The 25,245-nt window shown below is 37.9% G+C and overlaps 7 protein-coding genes across 7 annotated transcripts; 2 read left to right on the top strand and 5 right to left on the bottom strand.

Annotated features, from left to right (window-relative positions):
- Positions 1 to 602: 602 nt before the first annotated feature.
- Positions 603 to 3,385, bottom strand: Cbr-wdr-5.2 (the record flags this gene model as incomplete). The annotated part of the gene is made up of 4 exons (XM_002648680.1): positions 603 to 703; positions 1,190 to 1,847; positions 2,194 to 2,448; positions 3,293 to 3,385. 4 exons carry the CDS (start codon positions 3,383 to 3,385, stop codon positions 603 to 605), a joined length of 1,107 nt encoding a protein of 368 aa, XP_002648726.1.
- A 3,307-nt stretch (positions 3,386 to 6,692) lies between these two features.
- Positions 6,693 to 7,016, bottom strand: CBG26778 (the record flags this gene model as incomplete). Its single annotated transcript, XM_045240776.1, has 1 exon — positions 6,693 to 7,016. The coding sequence occupies one exon, from the start codon at positions 7,014 to 7,016 to the stop codon at positions 6,693 to 6,695; it is 324 nt and encodes a 107-aa protein (XP_045098834.1).
- Positions 7,017 to 9,254: 2,238 nt separating this feature from the next.
- Positions 9,255 to 9,753, bottom strand: CBG26779 (the record flags this gene model as incomplete). Its single annotated transcript, XM_045240775.1, has 2 exons — positions 9,255 to 9,440; positions 9,673 to 9,753. 2 exons carry the CDS (start codon positions 9,751 to 9,753, stop codon positions 9,255 to 9,257), a joined length of 267 nt encoding a protein of 88 aa, XP_045098835.1.
- Positions 9,754 to 13,854: 4,101 nt separating this feature from the next.
- CBG26780 lies at positions 13,855 to 15,712 on the top strand (the record flags this gene model as incomplete). The annotated part of the gene is made up of 6 exons (XM_045240774.1): positions 13,855 to 13,895; positions 13,943 to 14,044; positions 14,087 to 14,143; positions 14,186 to 14,335; positions 15,441 to 15,536; positions 15,592 to 15,712. 6 exons carry the CDS (start codon positions 13,855 to 13,857, stop codon positions 15,710 to 15,712), a joined length of 567 nt encoding a protein of 188 aa, XP_045098836.1.
- A 633-nt stretch (positions 15,713 to 16,345) lies between these two features.
- Positions 16,346 to 18,110, bottom strand: CBG08905 (the record flags this gene model as incomplete). The annotated part of the gene is made up of 7 exons (XM_002648681.1): positions 16,346 to 16,406; positions 16,469 to 16,664; positions 16,735 to 17,061; positions 17,174 to 17,318; positions 17,437 to 17,570; positions 17,625 to 17,934; positions 17,997 to 18,110. The coding sequence occupies 7 exons, from the start codon at positions 18,108 to 18,110 to the stop codon at positions 16,346 to 16,348; spliced, it is 1,287 nt and encodes a 428-aa protein (XP_002648727.1).
- Positions 18,111 to 18,881: 771 nt separating this feature from the next.
- CBG08906 lies at positions 18,882 to 20,563 on the top strand (the record flags this gene model as incomplete). Its single annotated transcript, XM_045240773.1, has 6 exons — positions 18,882 to 18,984; positions 19,032 to 19,165; positions 19,315 to 19,459; positions 19,556 to 19,882; positions 19,966 to 20,161; positions 20,218 to 20,563. 6 exons carry the CDS (start codon positions 18,882 to 18,884, stop codon positions 20,561 to 20,563), a joined length of 1,251 nt encoding a protein of 416 aa, XP_045093868.1.
- Positions 20,564 to 22,109: 1,546 nt separating this feature from the next.
- On the bottom strand, positions 22,110 to 23,984 carry CBG08907 (the record flags this gene model as incomplete). Its single annotated transcript, XM_045240772.1, has 7 exons — positions 22,110 to 22,299; positions 22,365 to 22,560; positions 22,671 to 22,997; positions 23,137 to 23,248; positions 23,422 to 23,555; positions 23,606 to 23,768; positions 23,832 to 23,984. 7 exons carry the CDS (start codon positions 23,982 to 23,984, stop codon positions 22,110 to 22,112), a joined length of 1,275 nt encoding a protein of 424 aa, XP_045093869.1.
- Positions 23,985 to 25,245: the final 1,261 nt, after the last annotated feature.

Genomic DNA, 25,245 nt, shown 5'->3' with positions numbered 1-25,245 from the left:
AAATGTTAAAAGTACTCAGAACAAAACACAATAGAAATGAGAACGCATGCGCGACAAAGATTCAAGGTGACACAAACGGAAAAAAGTCGATAAAGGGATCTTTCCCCCTCTCTCTCCGCTCTATTTCACATCTTCAGCAACGAAGGCTTTCCCTGTCTGCGTTTCTACAAAAAGAAGAGAATCCAATGAAAAAAGAAATATCTCGGTGGAGCATTCTGAGGAGGGGAACGTCGAGCAAGCGAAAGTGACCAAATGGATTAGCAAATTGAGAGGAAGGAAGCTTCAGGTAATTTAGTTTCTGATTATCTGAAAATTTTCATATTTTGATCGAAAAAAACATTGTTCAATACAAAATTGATTTATGACAAACAGTTCCGGTGAAGTTTGGAAAAGAAACGGGATGTGAAATCTGGCAAAGAAAATTGTGGGATATACAATGCGCCATAATCCGTGAGGATTTTACAAGGAGATCCTTTGGGAACAAGTTCAGAGAAGAAAATAAGTTGCATAGATAGGGAGCAAGTTGTGATGGTCAGATGGGAGCGTTATAAAGTGAATATGAATTTTATTTTAACGTGAAGAGTTCGGAGCGGCTTTAACATTTATGTGTCAGACTTCCAGATTCTGATGCATAGCTCTGGCTCGATACCAGCAGATGCGATCATATTTGTGAGAGGGTGACAGTCGGTATTCATCACATCAGCTGAAATAATGGTATATATCAACTGATAACAGAAATTTTCTCTACAAAGATTCCGAAATTTTCTCTACAAAGATTCGAAAATAGTTCCAGATTCTCAAATTCCATTTTTTTTTCTTCTAAACACAGTAAAACTGTATTAGTAGGGCCCAAAACTTTTCTCTTCAAGCCAAAATATATCGGTTCCTATCGAAGATATCAAGAAGTAGTTAACTGATTAAATATTTGAGATCTTCTGATCAACATTTTTTCAGTTGACGACTTTTTGATATCTTCGTCGGGAAATAAGATGTATAAGCTCGAAGTTGACGGCTTGAGGAAATTTTCAGAGTACTTTCGTTATTAAATTTTGACCAAAACGTGAATTTTTTTTAAGTTTTTCAGGTTTTTTTTGAATGCGAAACTCGTTTTTACACATTTCTCTATAATTTGAAATTATTTCGGAATAATAAATACTTTTTCTATTTTTTTTTTGAAAAAAAAACTTACTGTCATGAGCTTCAATCTCTTGCACCACTTCACGGGTTTGAATGTTCCAAACGACGATTCTTCCATTCTCCGAACCGGACACAATCCATTTTCCTCCGGTGATCGAGAAGTGGGCGGCGATGCAATATTTGCTGTTGAGATGTCCCGTGTAGTCTTTGATATTCCTTCCTTTGCCAAAATCCCACAAACGAAGTGTGTCATCCAAATTCGAAGAAAGGATAAATTTTCCATTTGGGGAGAATTTGATATGCGACACTGGTGGGTTATCCTCTTCAACGAGCGACTTGCAGCATGTGTAGTGCTCTGTCTCCCAAATTCGAATAAAGCCATCGTAGGAGCAACTGGCTATGAGAGTTCCATCTCGATTGAAGATGACTCCCGTGACTGGATCCTGATGAGCTGGCAAAACTCTGATACAGACTCCGAGTCTAGTATCCCACACGCGAACAGTCTCATCGAAGGCTCCTGAAGCAGCATGTGTTCCGGCCGGGTTGACTGCAATGCAGAAGACGTAATTCGTATGTCCTCTCATTGTCTTCAGGCACTGGACATTGTCGACGTCGTACATCTTGACATTTTTGTCATCCGATACCGAGAAGATGACTTTCGAGTCACTGCTCCAGACGAATTCATTGATTCCGAGTTTGTGACCAGTGAGCTGAAAATATTAACATAAGAATATGTTATAGAACTTTTTCAATCCCTTATTCTAGCAGGGATGTTTGAAATGGAGATCTCGGAATATTTTCGAAATGTCGGAAATTTCGAGTTTCAAAATTTTAGAACTTTTGAATATTCTAATTTTGAAAATATCGTATCTTTGAAAGTTTGAACAAGCAGCTTTCGAAAACGCTACTAGCTGCTCAAAATCAGAACAGGGAGAGCGTGCGATATTTCATATTTTTGGCTCTTTTTTTTTAAAGCTTACACAAGAAAAATCGTTGCCAGTTTTTGTCAAAAAAACATTTTCTCACGTTGTTTTCAAATTTTAATAAATGACTTACCATCTTTTCCAAGGCAAAATCGTGTGTATTGTAGATCTTAATGACACGATCGGCACCACTGCTTCCCAAGTATCTGCCGTTGGGAGAGAATTTCAAGCAAGAAACGCTTTTCGCGTGAGCATCTGGGATCTCGGCGATCTTTTGGTAGTTTGGAGCCACGACAGCCGGAGCTGGCGTCATAACCGGCATTGGAGTTGCAATAGGAACAGGCCTTTGTGGTTGTCGGAGAAATGGTGGCAGAGTGTGACCAGGTATCTGAAAATATTTATTTTAAAAGTGGTGTGATATGGAGAATAAGTTTCATACTGATTCCGCTAACGCACTGAAGCTGGAACCACATCTAGAATGAAGCAAGCCTTCGTACAAAATTTATTTCAACACTTTTCGGGCTCTTTTGAGGTGATATGCGGCTTAAGTGTAGAAATCCCAGAATTTGAGGGTACAGAATGCGAATTTTTCAGGTATTCATACACCTTAACTCGGTTTGCAAGGTTTTCGCCACACTCTTGAACTATTTTTATCGAGCGGATATCTCGTTGAATTTATCTTGAAGGCGCAAGAACTTCAATTTTTTTTTCAAAATTTCTACGATTATCTTCATTTTCATTCTTTTTTCTCCGATTTGCATCAAGAAAATGGATACATTTGTCTAAAAACTTTAAAAATAGGCTTAAAGAATACCGTAGTTTGCATTTTTGCCATCATGTCGAAAAAAAATCATACGCATACTTGCCGGCTGCAAACTCGCTTCAAAATTGAAATCGTTTACAAGACAACATGCCAAAATCTCGGCCTTCCATTAAAAATGAGCCGGTTTCGAAAGCGCGATTATGGTCCGAGCCGGCATTTTACAGCCAGACCGGACAAAAACCATCGGCACAGCTATAAAACGCAGGCCCGGACCATAATACTGTTTTTGAAGACGGTTCATTCTTTTTGGAGGTTGTAGCGCTCGCTGATCTTTATTAGTTGATATGTTGTTTCGCTCACAATCACAATTCTGAGGCAAGTTGTTAGCCGGCTTGTGCCAGCCCGGAATCGACCCGCTGATACGTATTTTTTTGTCGAAAAACATTTCTTCAAATAACAAAAAACTCACCGGTACTTGCATTGGAGGCATCTGAGGCTGTTGTCCCGCAGCGATGAGATTTGCCATTGCCGCGTTGAGGTTCATCGGATTTTGACGGTTCATGGCTGCGAAAATATTCCGGATTAGGAACAAAAACAATAGAGCGTTTCGACGAAAAAATGTTCTTGTACTCGTGTACTAGTGCAAGAGAAAAAAATGACCGGACAGCTGGTATGCGGGGACAATATGAGAGAAGGAACACGCAAAAAGAAGAGAGTGACGTATAGGAAAAGAAGAAGGCCGTCCACGAACGACTACTCAGAAATTGGGGGAAAGAGGAGGAGGACGAAGGCCGACAAACACTGCCAACTGAGCAAACACATGATTGCACACAGTGTTTCGTGTTTAGGTGCAGAAAAAATGGTTTGCAAACTTATAACTTTTGGTTATCAATAGGCAAAAAACTGCCTAATCGGCATTTAATTACTTACGCAAGACGCCAGACACACATACGCGCACTATTCCAACGATAAGATCAGCACAAGAAGAGACACAGAGAAAAAAAGGGGGGGTATATTGAAGAGAGGGTAGGCCAAAAAACGCTAGGGATGAGGGCAACGTGCGGGAAGAGTGTAGGGTCAGCCGTGTGTGTGTCTCTGTTGACAGTGTAACGGAAACCAAGTGAGGGATAGAGATGAAGAAGAGGTTTTCTCTGACAAGAAAAGAAAAGGAGAGGAAAAAAAAAAAGAGAAGACGGCACTATGACCATAAATCGAGGAAAAGATAGAAGTTGAAGGTCGCATTTCGTGTGATAACTAATGAAACATGGTCGCAGAAAGAGAACAGGTTCTTTCGGTGTGAAAATGTTCTGCAGAAAAGGATCAGAGAACTGAAGACGACCCGATGGCGCCATAAGGTGCTTTTTTGGTTCAGTGTAAACACTTTTGAGGTAGTTTTTTCCTGGTTTGATGGTGTTTCTGAATCGATAGGATAAAAAATCGTGTTTGAAATTCTCTGAATCTGGTGAATGCTAACTGAAAATGCCGATAAGTACGTATATTGCTAATCTAAATGATTTTTTTGTATTGTGTGAAGAAATGTGTTGTAGATACTAAAAAATATCCTTTGAAAAGTTCGTAGGGAGTCCCTTCAAAAAATAGGGTGCGCTAAAGACGCTTTGGTGAAATTTCTTTGATTTTTCGCAGTTTTCAAAGCCATCAATTGTCAGTTAAAGTTCTATTCTAAAAATTTATTGCGTTATTCAAAAAATAATCGGTAAAAAATTGAATATTCGATTTTCCAATTAAAGAAAATTTTTTCGAGCAAGCCTATTTAGGGCCTCCCAAAAGAAGAACACTTTTCGAAAATCTCATTTTGAAAAATCCCCATTTAATCGTATGCCAAGATTAGAAAACCTCCATCCGCCAATAATCAGTAAATTAAATATAGCGTTAGAATTATTCAATTCATATTCAAAATAAATGTACTTTTGCATATAAGAGACACATAATTGTTATTCATCGCAGCCAATAATATTATTGATTCTAATTAGAAGCAATTGAGGAATTCTTATTTCAGTGTTTTTGAATTTTTTTTGAATCGTACAATTGAATAATAATTTGAATTTACAGAAAAATGGGATAGATCGTAGAGTTTTTGACATGAAAGCAAAAGAACAGAAATTTTTTAAAAACGCGTCTTTTTAATTTCTAAAAAAATTGAAAATTACAGAAAAAGGTAGAATAATGAGCTTTTCTCATATTCAATTGTAAATTCATGAAAAAAAATCTGCTAACCAAAAGCGACACATGAGATATGCAAATCTGTTCGGATGCGCTCTAGTGATTCCAATTAGTAGGATTTCATAACAAGTATATAATCATTGTTACATTGAGAGGGCTGCCCAGATATGATATTATTGATTTATCCCAAAATTTTAAAGATTTTCAAACTTGCAAACAATCAAAAAATAAAATGAAATTTCAGTCATTAAAATATTTGTAAAAATATTCACTTGCTGGTTTTCTACAGAAACAATCTCAAAGATGAGCTATTAAAATGCAAAGTGTGAATGTTTGTGTTCCAGAGGAATACACACTCTTCCCGGGGCTCACAGTTGGCTTATCCTTTATGCGCATTTGTAAACACTCTCTCCATTTAGTACACTTCTCCGGGCACTAGTATGAACGTTTACTAAAAAACAATTTGCTTCAATGTTATATGAATATCAGAAAAGAACTAATGGAAAAAAAATATTGTAAAAGGGCTAATGGGTATCGCAACTCGGCCAAAGTGGCGGAAAACAGCCTGCTAGATATTACCAGATTGAAAATGGGTGAGGATGGGATCAGTGGATTAAGCGGATGCCTTTTCGCCTTTTTTGTCCGTTTCTTGTACTGAAAACATGAAAAAGCAGGCGTGTTTCTGAAACAGGCTCCTCACTGTCACTTCTTTCTCTCAGTTATGTCTTTTTTTCTGTGTGAACTAAAAAATCAGCAAGAGCAAGAAATTCATTTTCCAGATGTTCGATGATCTGTTTAAATGTCTTCTTTTCTGATTCCTGAAACTCAGAAAACTTCAAGCATACCTCCAAAGTTTTAGAAATGAACCTATTAAATTGAGGCTACTGTTACTTTCGTAAACATCCTAGTGAAATGCACCCCTCCTCCCGAACGGTCAACTTTGAGCTCAATTATCTCATTTCTTTTGAATGATATCAAAAAATGGTCAACTGACAAAATGTTAATAATAATATCAAAAAGATTGTGTCCGTTGACCACTTTTTGATACTTCTCATGCAAACAAAGATAAATTAGTTTACATTTTAAGTTAGAAACTCTCTTATTATACACAGTGTTTGCTGTATTTCAGGATATCATTGGTGTGGTTGTTTTATTATAGAATTTTATTGTTTTTCTCTGTTTTCTGAATTTTTTATTTGCTTTTCGAGTTTCATGTATGTAACATCTCAATGAATACTGATATCATTCATGTTCTTTTCTGATGCTCCCCTCTCTTTAAGATCTTTTATTTATCTTGTGTGAAAAGCTCACAGTTGCTCTGACTGAGCGAACTCTAATCCCCGGACGTTGGTGCAAAAATCCACACATACACGCCTCACACTTTAGAAGCTGTTGTCAAGGGTGCGAAAAAAAATCTCCATGCTTCTTTTTTTCCTGATGCAGCAGGTGAAACATAATAAATCTCGTTTAGCCTCCAGCCTCTGTGTCCCGAAATACTGAAGAAAGAAAACCTGCAAAAGTAGATATGAGATCAGTGGATAACTGATAGGTCAAAGGCAAAAAGAAAAACACAGAAAAATATTTTTCAAATTATAAAAGTTTATTGATGAATAATTCAAATTCAAAATTTCACAGATTCAATTGAGATATCAACAGATGAAATGGGATACATAGGAAACATTGTTTATTTATTTTGTGTTTATGCCTTTCTTCATCTCCTCCTTGCTCTCTTTTTTCACCTCTTCCTTCTTCTCCTCATCCTTCTCATAGAAATAATCATCTTCCCAATCGTCTTCGGAATCCGGTACGACTCTCTTCTTCTTCTTCCGTGGAACGAAGTCTGGGTGCCACTCATCGGTGATATCAAGCACTTGCTCCTCATCTGAATCTGACTTCTTTGGTGATTCCGACATCTTCGCTTCCTTCTTCTTCACCTCCTTTTTCTCGACCTTCGAAGACATTTTCTCGGTTTGCGGAACCACCTGCTCATCGGACAGCGAACGTTTTCCCATAATGAATAGGTGAAGAGAATAAAAAGCGAAAAGCAGAGTGCTCCGTCGCGTGTGTAGCAAAGTGTAATACTCCACGAATCGAAACAGACGGGGTGGCTAGAGTGCAGAAGAGACAAAGATATTTTGCTGGACCAGTGTCCAGTGACAAAATGAAAAATGAGAGGAGGAGGGAAATCGGAAATTATATGCACGAGGTTGACGTTTTTAATCAAAATGGATTAGGGCATATGGGCGAGAAAGAGGGCAAGATAGAAGTAGGGGATTTGTGGACCTCATTCATCCTCCTTGATAATGTCAGTTAGGGTTTTGGGATAAGCTGGAATGGAGGAAAGAGAGCAGAAACTGAGGAAATTATATTTATAATCCGGATTTAACAGTTCGAGGTGTTGAGCGTGTTTGAATCATTAATAAAGGCGAGGGGGCATAATAAAACTACCGTAAATACAATAGCTTTTATTTCAATTGAGGCAATCTATCTTGTCTTCTATGAAAGATAACACAAAGTACACAACTGTTCAAATATTTTTGATATTATGATTCACATTTTGTCAGTTGACAACTTGTTCATATCTTTCACATGAGATGAGATATGTCCGCTCAAAATTTGGCGATTTGAGGAGCGTTCTATGAGAGGGTTTACGGTATATATTCGTTGGAATTTTATCCGTTTGAAAAGTTGAATTAATTACACGCAAAAAAGTTTGACGCCATTGCGTGGCCGTCTTGTGCGTTTCTCGTACCTATAGTGTTTTATATTGTTCATCAACTTGTCTTTAACTAATGTGCAAAGTTTCAAGTTGATCCGTTGACTTTGAGGCGGATGGCACCGTTCTATCTGAACCTACTTCCTTCATCGCCCTCTTCAAACAAGGGTAGAGCCGACAGTCCATCATGAAACGTCTCGGGATACCAAGCAGGACATTTTGCCAAGCTGCCAAGCGTTTTCAGGTGATTGACACACTTGAGGACCGTCTTGGAAGAGGAAGGAAAATTTCGGAAACTGCACCGCAGAAGTGACGTCAGAGAAAGGATCAGTAGAAATTTGCACTGGATCATGATAAAGATGGCTAGCAATATGGAAATCGCAGGTATTCTATAAAAAGCTTTCAAAAATAAAGCTTAACACGATATCTCTCATAGGAACCGAGATAATTAAGCTCGAAGTGAAATGGTGGCATTTTATCGGAGGTAATACGGTATAGTGTGATAAGAATTTCAACTAACATTTGAATAAGAACAATTTCATTAATTTTGAGAAAAAAAGCTCATTTTTCCACCTTTTCCCCTTCTTCTTCCGACTCCTCATCAGACTCAACCACAATAACCCTTTTTTTTTGCTGGTGGTCTCCATCCGGGCATCTCCTCCATTGCCAGCAACTTCAAAAATTTCAACACTTGCGGATCCACAGCTGCCTGATTTTTTAGATTTTGCTGTGTTGTATCAGCTTTGACCTGACTTCTCGTTAGCATTGGATGAGTAGATGATGAAATAATTGAAGATATATTTTCAGAAGCCATGAAAACGAGCGAGGAATATGAAATAATGATAAATATTGACTGTGTACTAAATATTAGGCGATTATTAGTTTATTTAAGAGCACAATGTACTAAAAAATTTCTGAAAAAAAGCAGCCTGTATCTTTCTCGACAAACAACATAACCGTGGCTAGTTATTATAGACTTGCAAAACAGTTTGCGATTCTTTTTGAATAAATTGATCATTTTTTCTAATCTGCGAATTTGGAGGTTATCCTCAATTTTTTTCGTGTTGTTTGATTACATAAACATTACAGATTTTAGATGTTCGTCCGCAAAAAAACTTGAAATTCGATCAATTCGATTTATATTTTAAAGACTCAAAGCTAATTTTCAAAATGTTCCTTCTTAACTTTTTTAAAAATTTTACTTGGAAAAAGTGCTATATTCTCTCCGTGCTTAAGTCTTCTAGTTGCCCTATTTCCTGGTACCCAACAAACAGAAACGATCTAATTTCATCTCGTTTTGAAGCGCTTTAGAGTTTTTGATCACATCGACATCTTGTACCTCCCAAAGCAAGTTCCACCCATTCATTTTGTTTTAAGAATTTGAATAGATCATTTCAAAAGCTTATTAACAAGATTTTTATTCACAAAAAAACTTCAGTAGTGACAAAAAATCGAAAGAATTATATCAACATGAGGGAGTAGGTGTCAGTTCGGTCATCAGAAGTCATTGTAGGGAAGAACCATTATTTCCATTTCAAAACGCAAAGATCTCCATTGATCTTTTTCCAGGTCGGAAGCCCGAACGACCGATAGCGATAGACCTCTTCATCATCGGAAGTGCACGGAGATGAAGCCGTCGGAGAACACCTTCTAGCGATTCGAAAGGTGGAACACGCTCCGGACCACCGAATCCGACGAATCGAAAATTATTCGTTCCTTCCTGAAAACGATTAGTTATTTTCTTATAATTAGTAGTTAACTTTGTTTTATCAATCCTATGTGATAAACAGCTATGGTTCTCAATTCTGCGCTCGAAATAATGAATAAATTATCACATAGACCAGTTTAAGAACATCGGAAATGTAATATTCAGAACGGACCAATTTAGGCTTAATCAAGTCTACACATTCATTGGTTTTTCGCTAATATTAAGCCACGTCAAACTCAACAACCTCTTGATCGTAGATCGATTGGTCGGAAGCAACGAAGGCAGCGAATGCCATAATGCAGACGAAGACCAGGAATTGGGCCATTGCTCGGACGGCTGTAGTCAACTAGTCAACGAAACAATAGATAACGAATATTGAGGAAGAACTGGCTCCGCTTTTATATTTTCAGATTTGACTGATATAGTGCTAAAAATTGTGAGACATTACACATTTTACGAGTTGGGCGGAGTTTTCCGGAGATCTAGATTAGCTCGAAATACCAAAAGTTACCTGGTCGCACGACACATTTGTGGGCGACACGCATTAATTGCATGAAAAAAGTTCCAGACCCCGCGTAAGGCTATAAGGCTAAATATAGATTGTTTAGAGTTGTGTATTGGTAATACATTGGAGATAATATCAGAAGTATATCAGAAGTTGTTTAAAAAATACATTAGTTGGAGAAGATTCCACCATGGACTGTGGCGACATCAGCTTTTTGATAGAATATCAAAGTTCATGCTGAAAACGTCTTCAACTTCAAAATGGCCCCCATATAGAAAACAAAAAAAATCTTTTTGGCAGTTCATCCTCTGTTATTAAAATTATGGGTTGAGACGATGAGCAATTTTGTGGTAAACAGAAAGTGTCCATAGACTTGTTTATGTATTGCGATTCAAAGCTAGCCGCTAATGTCTTCTGACTTTTCCTTGCCTGTTTTCATAAGCCAACCGTTCGCATCTAAAAACTCAGATACCTCAATTCTTTTATTCTTGTTTTTGGCTATGGATGAAAATTTATTGGATCCTTCACTTGTTAATAGATTTATTTCGAAATTGCGCCTGAATTTCTGAAGTTTAACTCGGAAGATACGTGCTGCACGGGTGTGTAGAGATGATAACGAGAAAGACAAACAACAGTAACAATCGGCGAATCGGTTTCTGAATTTCCCTCTTGAGAAGATGGGTGAAAGTTCTTAAGAGAGTTTTGAGGTGAGAAAAAATAAAATGTATCGGACAGGTTTTTCAGAAAATTATTGTTTACAGAGGGATGAAAAAGAAGAAGAAGAAACAAGAACACAAGAGAAAGTTCAGAAGATCTGTTGAGCAATAAAAAAAGTCAGGCTGTAGGGAAAGTTGTGAAAATGGAGAAGAAGACACTTTGACAAATTGTTGGAACAACAAAACCACAAGAACAATAAAAACAGGATTCGAGAATTTTTGAACACAGATTTTCACTGGTCTTTGTTTTCTTATTCTTATCAGCGTAGTACCGGATCGTGACTATTTTGCCTTCCTCGATGTCTCTGATTGTATAAACTGCAATACGTGGGCAATAGGCGTCTTTCTCATACCTTCTTGAAAAGGTCTCGATGAACGTAGCTTTTGGATTTCCAGAATGGGACAGGAAACGAACTACGTTTCTGGAAAAAATTGATGTTTCGATTTACTGTTGCTAGTGTTTTGATAAAATGGCACTGACTGATACTGTGAAGTTTGAAAACATAAAATAGAATGACGATCGTTACCAAAATTTCCTACATTGAAGGCGGTACTATAACAAAGATCTTGAGACGGAACCACAGAAAGGCCCAAGATGGTGACAAATCTTCAAGACACAAAGGCCCTGTGACACTCGAGAAAGTACAAATCTTGGTAAAAAAAATCAGAGAGAAAAAGTCCATTATCGAGAAAGTCCACTATATTCGTAATCAGCGGGAAATTCTGGTCTGGAAAACATATCATATCATGGGGTTTATGCAAATTTTTATTTTCGGGTTACTGTTAAGGATGCGCCAAGGATGCGCCAAATTAAAACAAATAATTTCAATTAATGAGGGTGAAAACACACCAGAAAAAAGGGTGCAAAATTGCCTTTTGCGGAAATGAATAAGAAAAAACGAGAGAGCGTTCAATCACGAGAGATGCAGACATGCGCAAGTGGTCGTCTCGTTGTTACACAAAAAATGTCACGGTTGTTATCGTTGCACCCCCACACTTCTCTACCCAAAACAAATTTTGCCAAACTCTTTTTCGGTGACCAATCAAATATTGTTTTGAACTTTCAGCCCCAAAATGTTTTTACCTTCTTCCTTTCCAGACTTTCTCAAAAAATCATGAAAAATCATCGTCCTTTTTCAATTTTTAATGTTTTTTCAATGATTTTTATTTATTTCAGGGAATTCAATACCATCATTACCATCGAGTTTGTTTCTCTGTTCTATCAGGATACATGATTTCGTACAATTGAAAGCTCATCTTTTATTTTCTATAGTTTCAAACTTCTTCTCCAGAACGTAATTCAACAATTTTAATTTTGGATCTATATGATTCCACGCAGAAACCAATTTTTCAGGAATCTATTGCGCAAGTGCGGGGTCTGGACCTTTTTTCTTGCAAATAATACGTGTCGCCCACATATTTGTAGTGCCACCAGGTAAGTTTTGTTATTTCTAGCTAATCTAGATATCCAGAAAACTCCGCCCAACTCGTAAAATGCGTAATGTCTCCCAATCTTTAACACTATATCAGTCAAATCTGAAAATATAAAAACCAAGCCAATTTTCCCTCAATATCCATTCTCTATTGTTTCGTTGATAGCTGACTACAGCCGTCCGAGCAATGGTCCAATTCCTGCTCTTCGTCTGCATTATGGCATTCGCTGCTTTCGTTGCTTCCGACCAGTCGATCTACGATCAAGAGGTTGTTGAGTTTGACGTGGTTCCAATTTGCGCAAAACCAGTAAAAGTGTAGATTCGATTAAGCCAAAATTTATTAATAAGATAATTTAGTTTGAAATTTTGAGCGCGGAACGAATCAGAACCATAGGTTTTTGTAAGATTAGCAAAAAAAATTATAGACGATGCTTCTTTATCATAAAATTAATTATCATTTTTAGGGATGAACCAACAATGTTCGATTCAGCGGATTCGGTGGTCAAGATCGTGTTCCACCCTTTGAGGCCATTGAAGATGTTCTCCGACGGCTTCACCTCCGTGCGCTTCCGATGATGAAGAGATCTATCGCTATCGGTCGTTCAGGCTTCGACCTGGAAAAAATCAATGGAAATTTATGCGTTTTGAAATAGAAATGAAGGTTCTCTTTGATTCTACGATGATTCCTGATGTTAAAATTTCAACAATTTTCAATGTTTTTCAAACGAGTTATGATGTCTTGAGTATTCAGTATCCACCCTGTATATTGAAATAAAAGTAATTTACATGAAATATTGGGTGTTTCAGAACATCGAATTGAATTATTTCAGACATTTCAGTGCTCGTATTGAGGTTGAGAAAACTATTTTAAGTTTTTTTAAAGATTTCCAGCTGACTGTTATTAGAAGAAAAAATTGTTAAAATTCCCTATATTGCAAATATACAGAGCAACAAAGCTAAGTTAGCAAAACCTACGAAAAATCGCTTCAAAAGGTGAAAATCGAAACTTTTGAATTACCGCCAAAACGTAAAATTCTGGGTCAGCTCTAAAAAAGTGTTCGGAAAGAACAAGCGAAATTTCAACAGTTTTGTCTTGGATTTGAAGAAAGATATCAGAACTTTCAAGGAGTTTCTAAAAACGGACGAAAACTGAGATTTTTGTCTTTGAAGAGATTTTTCGGAATTCGGTTTTTTTTCAGAATTTTTCCTTTGTTTCTATGTGAATCTGTATATTTTTCAAGAAGTTAACATTTCCGAAACCTCGAGCTTTCAAGACAGACGTTTATAACCCCATATGACGCAAATGGAGTATTTTCGAATGGAAAGCTCCAGACCAATTACGCCATCACGCCATTGGCATCACTCCCTTCAACAAAGTAATCTGAATCACTTGTTAAAGAAGAATCTTGTAAAACTGCCTGCGAAAAAGAGAGGAGCTGAACTAAAGAGTCCAATTTTTTATCAAATCATCATTGTTCCGAAAAGCTGGAATGACATTGTTTCAGTTTCTCCAATTACTTCAATCATTTTATTATGTAATTTGTGCAATTGTATGAAACTTTATAGATGTGTTTCCGGAAATCGCAATATGGTTGAGACTAGTTCGAAAGTTGATAGTTTACACACACACACACAGATAAGGAATGGCAGGAAGAGTCCTAAAAACGCAGATGCTTCAAAGTGTACACAAGCGGCGCCAAGTCATCACTATCACTCGTTCATTGATTGCTTTTTTATTTTACCTTTTGTATTTTTTAGATAGAACGTATATGATGTTCAATGCGTTGCAAAACGGGACTAATCCAAATCTGATGTTAGTTTTAATTCATTTTTTTATTTTTTTAGAATTAGAGCTTTCAGGCAAGAGATGCAAATTAAAAACTTGGAATTGGAGTTGGAACGTTATAAAAATTATATTCACGCTCAACAGGAAAAATTCGATGAGCAGTTGCAAGCTGAGAGGTATGAAACGTCAATTTTTGTAGTTTTTCTGTTTGTTTTCAGAAGTGAAACTGCTGTATTTATTGAGAAAGCTAAACAGCAAATTGACATGGAAAAACGGTCAGTTACAATTTTCAATCGGGTTGTTATTAACCATTTCAGGAAGAATTTGGAATGCTATCGAATGCAAATTGAAAACGAGAGAAATGCTAAAAATTCAGCGAATGCTAAAGTTTTGTTGAGAATTGAAGAAGAGAATGCAACCTTGAAGATACAAATAGAAAAAATGACAATTGCTTCTAATCAAGAAAAGTGAGCATTCCATGTTTCTGAGTTTCACGTTTAGTTTTGCAATGGCCAAAGGTAATAAAAAAACTACAGTGCTCCACATAATGAAAATTCCACCCCCAGTTTGTACTGAGGCACCTATTTAGGTCAATGTTCGTACAAAGGTGTCAACATGGAAAATGAAGGTCTCCCTTCAAAACCTACGTGCAGAACATTTAGAGCCATCAACGTGCCTTGGAAACAAGAAACCGGAAAAATTCCGAAAATCACGTTTCGGCCGATCCACAAAATGATAAAACATCCTAAAGTTCTCATTTGTCAAGAAAACCGGAATTACAGATTCTCCGGACGTTTGAACTCATTCCGGAAGCTAATCCGGAAACATGAATTCTAAATCCGGAATCCGGAACACTGAATCCGTAAGATATACTCCAAATCCGTCACGCACGATTCAGTACACGAAAACCCAGAATCCAAATATCCGGAATACGGTATTTTGAATCCGAAAATCCAGTTTACGGAATCCGGAAGCCCGGAAATCTGGCATCCGGAATCCGGAATTCAGTAATCTTGTATGAGAGTCTCTGTGTATGAGGATTAGAATCTTAAAATTCTTGAAAATCAGGCCTTCAAAAAGTGGCAGCAGAGCTTCAACATCTCCAAAATCTGACATTTTCAGAGTGGAAATATCATTTTGTGGATTGGCCAAAACGTGATTTTCGGAATTTTTCCATTTTCTCATTTCCGCGTCACGTTGATGGCTCTAAATGTTTTGCAAGTAGGTTTTGTAGGGAGACCTTTATTTTTCATGTTGACAACTTTTTACTAACTTTGACCTGAATAGGTGTTTCCGTACAAACGGATGGTATCATTTTGTGAAGTGCTGTACTATCAAACAGTCAGAAAAAAATCATACCTGCAACGGCCTGGGACGGCCAGCCTCTCACAGTTGAAAAACTTTTCAATCAAATGTTGAGATTTTTAAGTTAGGGGAAAATGTTATGATATCCAGTTAAAAAATTTTCCTTTTTTGAAAAAAAATTTTTGAAAAAAAAATCGATGAAATCACCTTCTGTACAAACAGACCGGGTTGCCGCGTGAAAAAACATGAGCTGAATAATGATTTCAGATTTCAAGAAAGGAACAAGTTCAGTCAACTTTTAACAGAAGTCATCAGCAAGAATGACTTTCTGAAAAAAGAAATCCAATGCAAGCTGAATGGCATGTAAGTTTTTGAATTTAATGTAAACGAACATCATCTGACAAGTAATTTTTTGTAGAAACACTAATACCAGCCCCAATGTGGAGAAAATAAAATCACACTTCGAGTATTTCATTGATCGTCTTTCAAGCAATAACGATGATGTTGTAATGCAATGGAACGACTGGCTTGGAGCATAACAACACCAGAAAATACTGAATGCTCGCAAAAATTTCAGATTTAAAAAATTTCGTAAGACATTTTAAATATTAATTTCTACAAATTTTGTAACCCTATTTAAAATTGAAATTTTATCGCTATTGTTTCAAACTTAAAAATTGATAAAAAGTATTTTTTAAATTTTTTCGATGAAAAAATGTTATTTGATATACTCTTCAGATTGCTTTCTCACGATTCATGACTTTTTCAATTTGTAACAATTTTTTTGAAATATGAAACAGAACTGTTGCACCAGATTTATTAAAAATTCGAAAAGTAAAGAATAGTTTGGTAACAGGGGTGCTAACAAAGTAAGACGTGCAGTTAAAATGAGAGTCATGCAGACTTGGAAATAAGAACTCGGGAGACATATAGAAAACCACGTGAAAAACAGTAACAGGTTGAAATAAAACGTAAAAAATGTACTGAGGTGTTAAACACCGAAATTGGGACAGGCAAATAGAAGAAAAGTGGGTAGGAGTCAAATTACGCGTCAGCAAAAAAATTATGATTGATGACGTCCTCGAAGGATGGTCTTCTGATAGGGTCAAAAACGAACATGAAGTTCAGAAGGCCGAATAATGGAAAGTCGTCTTCTTCCCTCATCAAATTCATCAAGGAATATTCGTTCCGTCTGGTTCACGGTTTATGAAATCAAGATTGACGGAGGAGCGTCTGAAAATGAATGATTGTATTTTCTAGAAAAATAGTTTTTGAGAAAAAATTTGATAACTTACCTTCCTCTCTGGGATTCATCAATCATTTCTTGTGGGATGGTGTCATCGATAAATGAAACTAACTTTACAAAATGTAGCTGCTGTAGCTGTTGCGCGTCAAGACCCTGGATCCATGTGAACAAATCCTTTCCTGTGTACATTTCAGTCATGATGCAGGCCATTGACCAGACGTCCGATTTCGCGCTGTGCCTAATGCCTGAAAATGAGAAAAAGTTTGACTTTATTTATTTAGAAGAGCTATTAGGATCATAAAGCATTCAACTCACCCATTATGATCTCTGGCGCACGAACGTGTAGCGATTGAACAATGGCGAATGGCTGTTCGAAGCCAGGATACGTGTGATTCAGAGAATTGCCATAATCAATAACTTTCACGTGAATATAACTCATTGTGATGACTGGATGGATAGGATTTTGTTCGACAGCGTATGTTACATCGCTCGTGAAGACAATATTTGCTGTCTTCAAATCTAAATGAAATATTTGAAGGTGCTCCAAGTGGCGCATCGCCAATCCAATCTGTCTTCCAATAATTTTGATATTACTCATATCAAAACGAGGCTCAGTCATATGTGTGTATTCGCGACTTGCTTCTGAAAATGGAAATAAATCAAAAATCGACAATATAAACATAAAACACATTTCAGGAAAACAAAATGTGAACATTTGTAAGTTTTCGTGAAATTTTCACTTTCCCCAGCTTACCTGATAAAATGTGCTCAATGGAAGGTCCGCAGGCAGGTGTAATCAGAACTTCCGATTTGTGTAGAGCTGGTGGGCTTGCCAGAATTCCAAGGTAATGAAGCGACAATAAGTTGTCATGTGGGTGGGTGGAGATTTTTTGGAAAGCCTGAAATCATAATAAATAATTACTCGGATTTAACCAATCTAGAGTTAAAATTTCATAAACACTTTCGAACTGCAAAAAATCTCTCCTCCAAATCATTGAATTTACAAAGGACTCTTACATTCAGCTCACACTCCACTGGATAGGCATTGTTACGCAACTTGAGAACTTTCGCTGCAAGATGGAGACCATTCTTGTCTCTCACACGATATACTGTACAGAAGGTTCCTTCGCCGAACAAGCCACGGACTTTATCTGAAAAATTATGTTTATTAATTCAAATTATTTAGATTACGCTGTAACACTCACATGTTTGGCCACTGAGTAGCTGTAGTTGGACTGGAAGAGATCGTCTGTTCACGCCCGATGGCTCATAGGCGTATCCAGGCGACGCTTGTCGGTCTTGCTCTGTTACCATTGGTGAATTGTCAAGCTGAGGCTCATTCTCAGTAAAAGATGATCCACGTGGCTCGTTTTGTCGCATTACGATCTGCGAACTGCTCGGTTCAGACTCTCTTGGAGTAATAGATAATCCACGGGGCTCGTTTTGTTGCATTAGCATTTGCAAATTGTGCTCTTGAGGATCATTATAAGAAATAACTGATCCGGGTTGGGTATTCTGAAATTAGATGATATATTTTTAGCAGGAACTTATGTATTAAAATTTCTATCAAAACTCACTTCTTCATTATCACGTCTCGATGGTATCTCTAGGTTTTTCTCTTGTGAAGTTGCAGAAGAGTTTTGGGACTTCTTTGGGTCCGATTGTGGTGACGGTGGATGAGAGCGTTTCATTATTATCTTACAACGCCTGCAAATCAAATTTTTACAGTATCATTGAAATATTTCTGCAGGAAATACGGTACGCAGAGTAGTGAAAAACACAAGATGTAAAGAGAAATCTAACTAGAGCAAGAAGAAAAAGAAAACAAGAACATGGAACAGCAGGAAGACGACCCGAGACCAGAAGAAAACTAAAAACAATTGGGCTACATTACGCACAGAGAACTGCAAAAAAGTATTGAATGCGACCTATAAAAGGCAATCGGTCCTACACAGGGTCATCTCCACGATCGACGGACCACTTGCTCATCGTTAACACAGGGATTCAGGGGGCCGTCCCCATACAGTGTCGTTGCCCTCTTGCCACCTGGGCCGCGCGCACGGGTTCTCTATGCGTCTGTGTGTCTATGCTATTCCGCCGGTCCTTTTCGCGGGCTATCTGTGTGTATGCAAACGCGCCCTACCGTTACAACACACGGGCCTCATCGCATAACAGAACATCTGTGTGACGTGGCAAGAATAGTTCGCTATTCTGTCGGCCGCCGCTCAATGGTGTCCTTCCTTGAGCGCGTTGTTTTTATGAGTTCTAGTTGCAGATTTTTCTCTTTATTTCTGAGACCATTTTTTTGCGTGCCATTCTGGATTATCAATCATCGATTTTGCAGGTGACGTAGCTTAAAAAACGTTCACCTCAACGTCACATCCTGACCGAGAGACGTCAAAAAACTGCAGATTATTTACAAAAGATCAAAAATATCCGCATCGGATCACAGAGATAAAAGAATGCAACAAAACGACCAACAGTCCCCGGGATATGCCTATGAGCCAGTCAATGTGGATCTAAGATTCCATCCCGCATCACTCGAACTTCGCAACGGCGAACAATGTGAGTAAACAGATTCAAATTGATTAACATTATACCCAATTTTACAGATAACGTTCGTGGATTGTTCGGCCGAGGCGGTTTCAGTGTCGTTTACCGCGTCAGAGATCGCAATGGTTACCAATACGCGGCTAAAGTTCTTGCACAAAGAGCTAATCGTTATTCGAGTCGTCACGAGCTGGAGGTAAGCGAAACTGGTTGAATTTGAGTTACAGGGGTTCTAAATGAAAGTTTTCTGAACAGTTGTATAAAAAACAACAGCTGAATGGTTTTAGTCAACTTCATCAAGGTCATTTGATGATTAAGGTAAAATAAACTCAATTTCATTTTCAGGCATATCACAAAATTGTCCAAAACCCACATACAAACCTGCTATCGTTGCATTTGGCCGGAGAGTTGATGAATCCACCGCAAGGTTACACAGATGAAGTTATTATCACTGAAGCGTGTGGACCGTCGATCAAAGATATTATGATGAGTGAGTCACATTGTATGAGTCTGATATGACTATTTCTGAAAAATCTGAAATCTTAAAGTTGAACAGGATAATGGTTCTATAAACTGTTTTTTCCAGGAGCTAGAGGAGATGTCGGCAATTTCCGTTTGCCATCATTCTCAACGGACGATATCAAACAGATTGGTAGACAAATTGGAGAGGGATTGTTGCATTTGGAGAATCTTAACATTTATCATTTGGACCTCAAAGCGGCCAATGTAACTTTTATGAACACCGTCAAATATGAAGTGGATGCGAACTTGGCTCAACCGATCATCACAATGAGTGACCTCAGAATTAAGATCATTGATTATGGAAATTCTTCGTCTCACTGGATTCCTGGAATCAAAAGACGCCATACGGTGGTTCAACCACAGAACTTGCGTGCACCCGAAATTTTCATGGGTAAGTTCAAACTGTAAAACTATCCAGATGTGATAATACAATTTTGAATATTCATTAAATATCGATTATATAAATTCTTTCAGGAATTCCCCACAACGAGAAGTCCGACGTGTGGTCCATGGGATGCCTGATGGGCGAGTTGTACATTGGAAGAGTGCTTTTTATTGCGAGATTAGGCGTCACTCAGGCCGAAAGACAACAATCCCAATTTGAGTTGATGGTGTCTAGAATGAATGCGACCGTTCCAGATGAATTGATGGAGATGTCGAGACGAGGAAGGTAAGATTTTTTTTTCCTTTGAAACTGATTCAAAAAACTCAGAACTTTGCTTGCAGAAGATGCAACCTCGATTTCAATTTCCTCAACAATCGTGAAGGAAACAGCGAACAAGACTTGCTGATGAATTTGATGCGTGAGGAAAGCGATTTACCATTGTTCCAGTTTCTGCAATTCGTTTTTCAATCCTGCCGAGAGACCATCATTCGAGGAACTTCTCAACCACGAGTTTCTTACAAACTTCTAAGCTCACATTTCTATTCAAAGCCAGCCTTTGTCCATTTTTCATGCTTTCTACCTGGTTTTTTGTTTACCTGTTACGAATTCATTGTGTCCAACACATCTTTAATTCAAACCCCGTCTACTGAATCTCCCGTGTCACTGAAACAACCGTTTTCTATGTGATCTCATCATTTTATTCTCGAAACTTTTAGAAGCACACTTGAACTTTGAAAGCATCCACACAAATTTTGAAATCCCCTTTTTTGAGTTATCAATAAATTATTTGCTTTCAAAACTCTCGGTTTGCTTCTCTGATTTTTTGTTTAAAAAAAGTTTTTGAAAAGTGTTCTCACTCCTAAACTCCATGTTGTCTATCCTTTAAGAAGTGGCACATATGTGTCAATCTGATTCATTAGGAGCTCGTGAGTAAACTGGAATGTTTTATGATGTTTCATAGTTTCTGTTCTATTCATGACCGAGGAAACATTTCAAATAATATGTTGTGTTTGGCAGATTATCCGAAACTACTTCAATTTCATTTTCAGTAAAATAGTGGGATGAGTTTTCTGGGCGATACCGACATGACAAACGAGCTGGGAAACTTTCAGAATGAAAGATCACATACAAATTGTGAATTCGAAACATTCTTTTTGAAGGTACCTCAATAAAATTTGGATGTACTTCAATGAAAACGGAATTTCTAGAAAAAAAGTAGTTTTATTACGACGCGACTGTAAAAGAAGAAAATGAAAGAACTGAAAAAGACAACAAAATGGAAACACGAAAAGTAAGAGCCACTCTGTTTGAATGTCTTGAAGTTTTCAAGATTAACGTTCGAGAACCTTGAAAAGTATTTGTTATCATAATTGCTTTTTGAAATTTTAGCAATAAACTTTGGTGTCTTGAACTTCTGTGGCTTTGACTCCCATTTTCTCATCGTTAAAAAGCCTCTGATAAAAAATGTTGCTTTTAAGACTTTGGTAACCTGAACATTCAAAGACAGCACACTTAAAGGTGGGGGGACAGGAGATTTTTCGTAGTTTTTTTGTAGCTAGAGTATGCATTCTACCGTCATGGTGTACAACGCTTAATGTCACTCTGCGTACAGCTGTCGTCTTTGCCTTTATGTATGCAAACGGGCGTGCGCTTTCTCTTTGCCCGCGTGGCTCAGTCGGTAGCGGCGTCGCACCCTCAATCATCGCCCTCACAAGTTCAACTCCTCGAGGGGCATCTTTGAACGGAATTTCGAGAACATTATTTTTTTATGTCCCCCCGCCTTTAATAGTTCAACTTACTCCAAATAGAATAAAAATTAATCATTAGCACCAAAACGGCGTTTAGGAGTCAGAATACCTATCGCAACGTTTTTTAAAGGAAAATCAATGAAACAAAACAAGATCTTTGAAGGCATCATATTCCTTTATAAGCCAAAAAAGATGTTGAAAAAGTGTGGGGATGCTTCAAAATTAACTGGTGCTTTTAAAGTATGTCCCAATCCAAATAAAATTTCAAGAAAACAGAAGGATGGGGTCAGAATGAAACTATTTGTTTCAGTAACAAAGGGAATGCAAAAAATTGGGTACTGGAAGAATAGTGTGAAAACCTTGAATTTCAGTGATACAGGAGTTTGGGGAACTGGGTTTGTAACAGAACTTTTTCAACACAAAAATTATAACGGGTAACTATTAACCAGAAAACAACTATTGCTGGAAAGTGAAGGAAAATGATTTTAGATGCCTTCGAAGAAATCGTGGTGAACGACGTCCTCAAATGACGGTCTTTCGTTGGGATCAATGATGAGCATAAATTGCAACAGGTGGTAGAGAGGAATGTCGGCTTCTTCTCTCATGATATTCATCAACTGATCCCTATTGTTTGGTGGGCGCTGGTTCAAGAATCTATAGTCGAGCTCACAATGTCTGAAAACCAATCATAAGCTCTGTTTTCACGTTTCAAAGAGCAAAAAAAAAAATAATTAACTCACCCTCCTCTCTGGGATTCTTGAATCATTCTAATCGGAACGGCGTGTTTCAGTCTGGAGGCAGTGAGCTCAAATTGACTTTGGTTAGTCTCTTTCTCGGTAGTGCCACTTGTGGGGTAGAAGATGAATTGTCCAACAAACATTTCAGCGAGCAGGCATCCCATCGACCACACATCAGACTTTTCATTATAGGGAAGGCCTGAAAATGGAGGTAATTTATAGAATCTGCAAAATCGATTCGATACAAATTTGGGATTCAACTGTCACAGTTTGATCCAGTAGTAGAAATTAATCAAAATATGCACTTACCCATCATCACTTCTGGCGACCGTAAAGCAGGAGGTTGTACGCTGCGCCATTTCTTCTCCTCCCAAGGCTCCCAATGGCTCGCCGAATTTCCCAAGTCAATGACTTTAATGCCAGTGTCATCCATATTAATAGTTGGCTGAATATCGTCCCCATCGAGTGTGTATTGGATGTCGGGTTTAACAAAGACGTTTCCAGCCTTGAGATCAAGATGAAAGATTTTCAGGCTTTCCAAATGGGCCATTGCTTTTGCAATCTGGCTTCCAATGTGTCTGATGTTTTCCATGCAAAACGAAGGATAATAGGTCTTATTGGTATCTTGTCTGGCTCCTGAAATAAGCATTCAATCAATTATTGTAATTTCCAGCAGCGGGGAGCCCAGAAAATACAATTGTTTTAATTCCGAGAATTCTTTAAGCTATTTTTTCCAACTTTCTTTTCATGATGTTCCTGAGCGACGGTCCGCAGCCTTCTGTCACGATGATTTCGCCTGTGAATCCTGGCGGTGGACCTGCCAACATTCCATTCACAACGAACGAAATCAAGTTTTGGTGCGGATTGTGCAATATTTTCTCATGAGCCTGAAAATAAATTTATCTCGTTTTATCTCCTAATCGAATTCTTTTGTTGCAACTAGAATATTATTTCTGCTTAAAACTGCAATGAAAATGTTTTGTTTCTTAATGACCGATTCAAAACAATCTCTTTTCTTTCTAGCTTTCGACAAGTTTCGGATTCGACAAGTTTCTCTTACCAGCAACTCGTAATATGTAGGGTATTCCGGAATTCTCTCAGCAATCAGTTTTGCGGCGTACTGGATATTATTTTGATCCCTGGCCCTGAAGACGGTGCAGAAACCGCCATTACCGAAAACTCCTCGAACAAAAACTGAAAGTGTTAAACTATATATCTTGATCAATTGAAATTTGTGTACTTACACTTCTCTCCCGTAATCAGCTCAAGAACATCGGGATGGTTAGCCTTGTCAACATTCGGAGGCTCATAAGCATATCCTGGAGACTGATTCATTTCTTGTGTCGAGGTCAGCGACTTTACGGGGAAAGAAGGATTTCCAGTGGATGCTGTATCAGCTATAGACTTCTGAAATCAATCATTTTCAACTTTCCCGAGCTCGTTTTTTTTCGAAGTTTATCCAAAACTCACCGGAGCGTTATTACTGGATGATGGATTCTCTGGATTCTTATTTGAAGTTGTAGCCATTCTCTCATCGTGATGAGCACTTTCATCTGAAGTTTCTTGGGAACTCCGGATCTTTTTATGGTCCTCTGGGGATGAAGGCGATAGACCACGCTTCATGTCTGCGACCCACCTGAAAATTGAACTCATCAAAAACCATCGCAGTCTTTCTCGGGTAAAGTTTGGTACGAAAAAAAGTGAAAAAACCCTCGATTTTTACAGAAATCTGATTGAAAAAAGCTATTCAAGCGTAATGCTGTTTTTAGCATTTATAAATTTGCTCAGCACTCACTTTATTCTCTTGATTCTCTTGATTCTTTATTCTCTTGATAAGTATCCAACGTGTATTTTTTATCTCTTGTAATTTTTTTGAGTTTTGAGACTTCCTGAGGTCTGATTATGATGATGGGATTAAGTTTTGTTCGCCTGAAAATGGAAAATTTATAGAATCAAACAATTTGCGAATTAACGGTTTTTAGCAATACAAAAAACAGCAATTCGAACGCAGAAAAGTACAACGCGAGCAAAACAAGGCACTGTTGAGAGGCGGCGAACTGAATGGCAACCTCGAATTGTTATTGTGCACCTGGAAAACAGTAGCGCGCCTTTGCATAGACACTCTTGCCGCGTCATACAGAAGGCCCACTGAAGAGGTCACTCGAACGACACTGTGTAGAGATGGCCCCATGTAACGATGAGGGGCCAAAAACAACTACAACGTAGTCAGCACGCTGTGTTAAAATAATAGTTATTGATTGCAACCGGATCAAACTAGCTAGGAGAACGATAGACGACCCCGCCGTAACACAGAGGTGCCCCATAATTAGACGGGGGACCCCGCCACACTGTGTGGACCTCTTTCCTCTTTGCGCGGGCCGTCTGTGTATTTGCCTGTGTGGCTGCGCCATTCTTTCGGTTGTCTCGCGGTGTTCCATTTACATATTAGTTTCTCCTTTTCCCAAGTTCGTATTTCTTTTTTTTTATGTTTGTAAACGCTGCAATTATCAGCGATTGTTTGATAAAAATATAATTTTCAGGCGACTTGGAAAACACAAGCTTCAACACCATCAATACATATTAACTAGAGATGATATAAATACATTTGACGCAGCAGTATAGATCATAGAATCAAGACCAAAAATAGCGATATAATCATGGTGAGGAAGATTTCGAAATCAAAGTTTTTTACAAAACTAAATTTTTTGTGTCATGAACATGGCTGGGCATAAAATGTTTTTAACGGAATCCGTGAAACGCAAAATTGATAGACTTAAAAATCCGTGAATAGGCCATGAATACCGTTTTTCTTGTGCTATCTCTGGCCAGTTCATTAAACTCAACAAATCGAATAAAAGAAAACACAACTATTCGTTTCAGCAGA

Source organism: Caenorhabditis briggsae (assembly GCF_000004555.2).
Source record: "Caenorhabditis briggsae complete genome, chrX, whole genome shotgun sequence".
Lineage (NCBI taxonomy): Eukaryota > Metazoa > Nematoda > Chromadorea > Rhabditida > Rhabditidae > Caenorhabditis > Caenorhabditis briggsae.
This window is presented reverse-complemented; position numbering and strand designations above follow the sequence as displayed.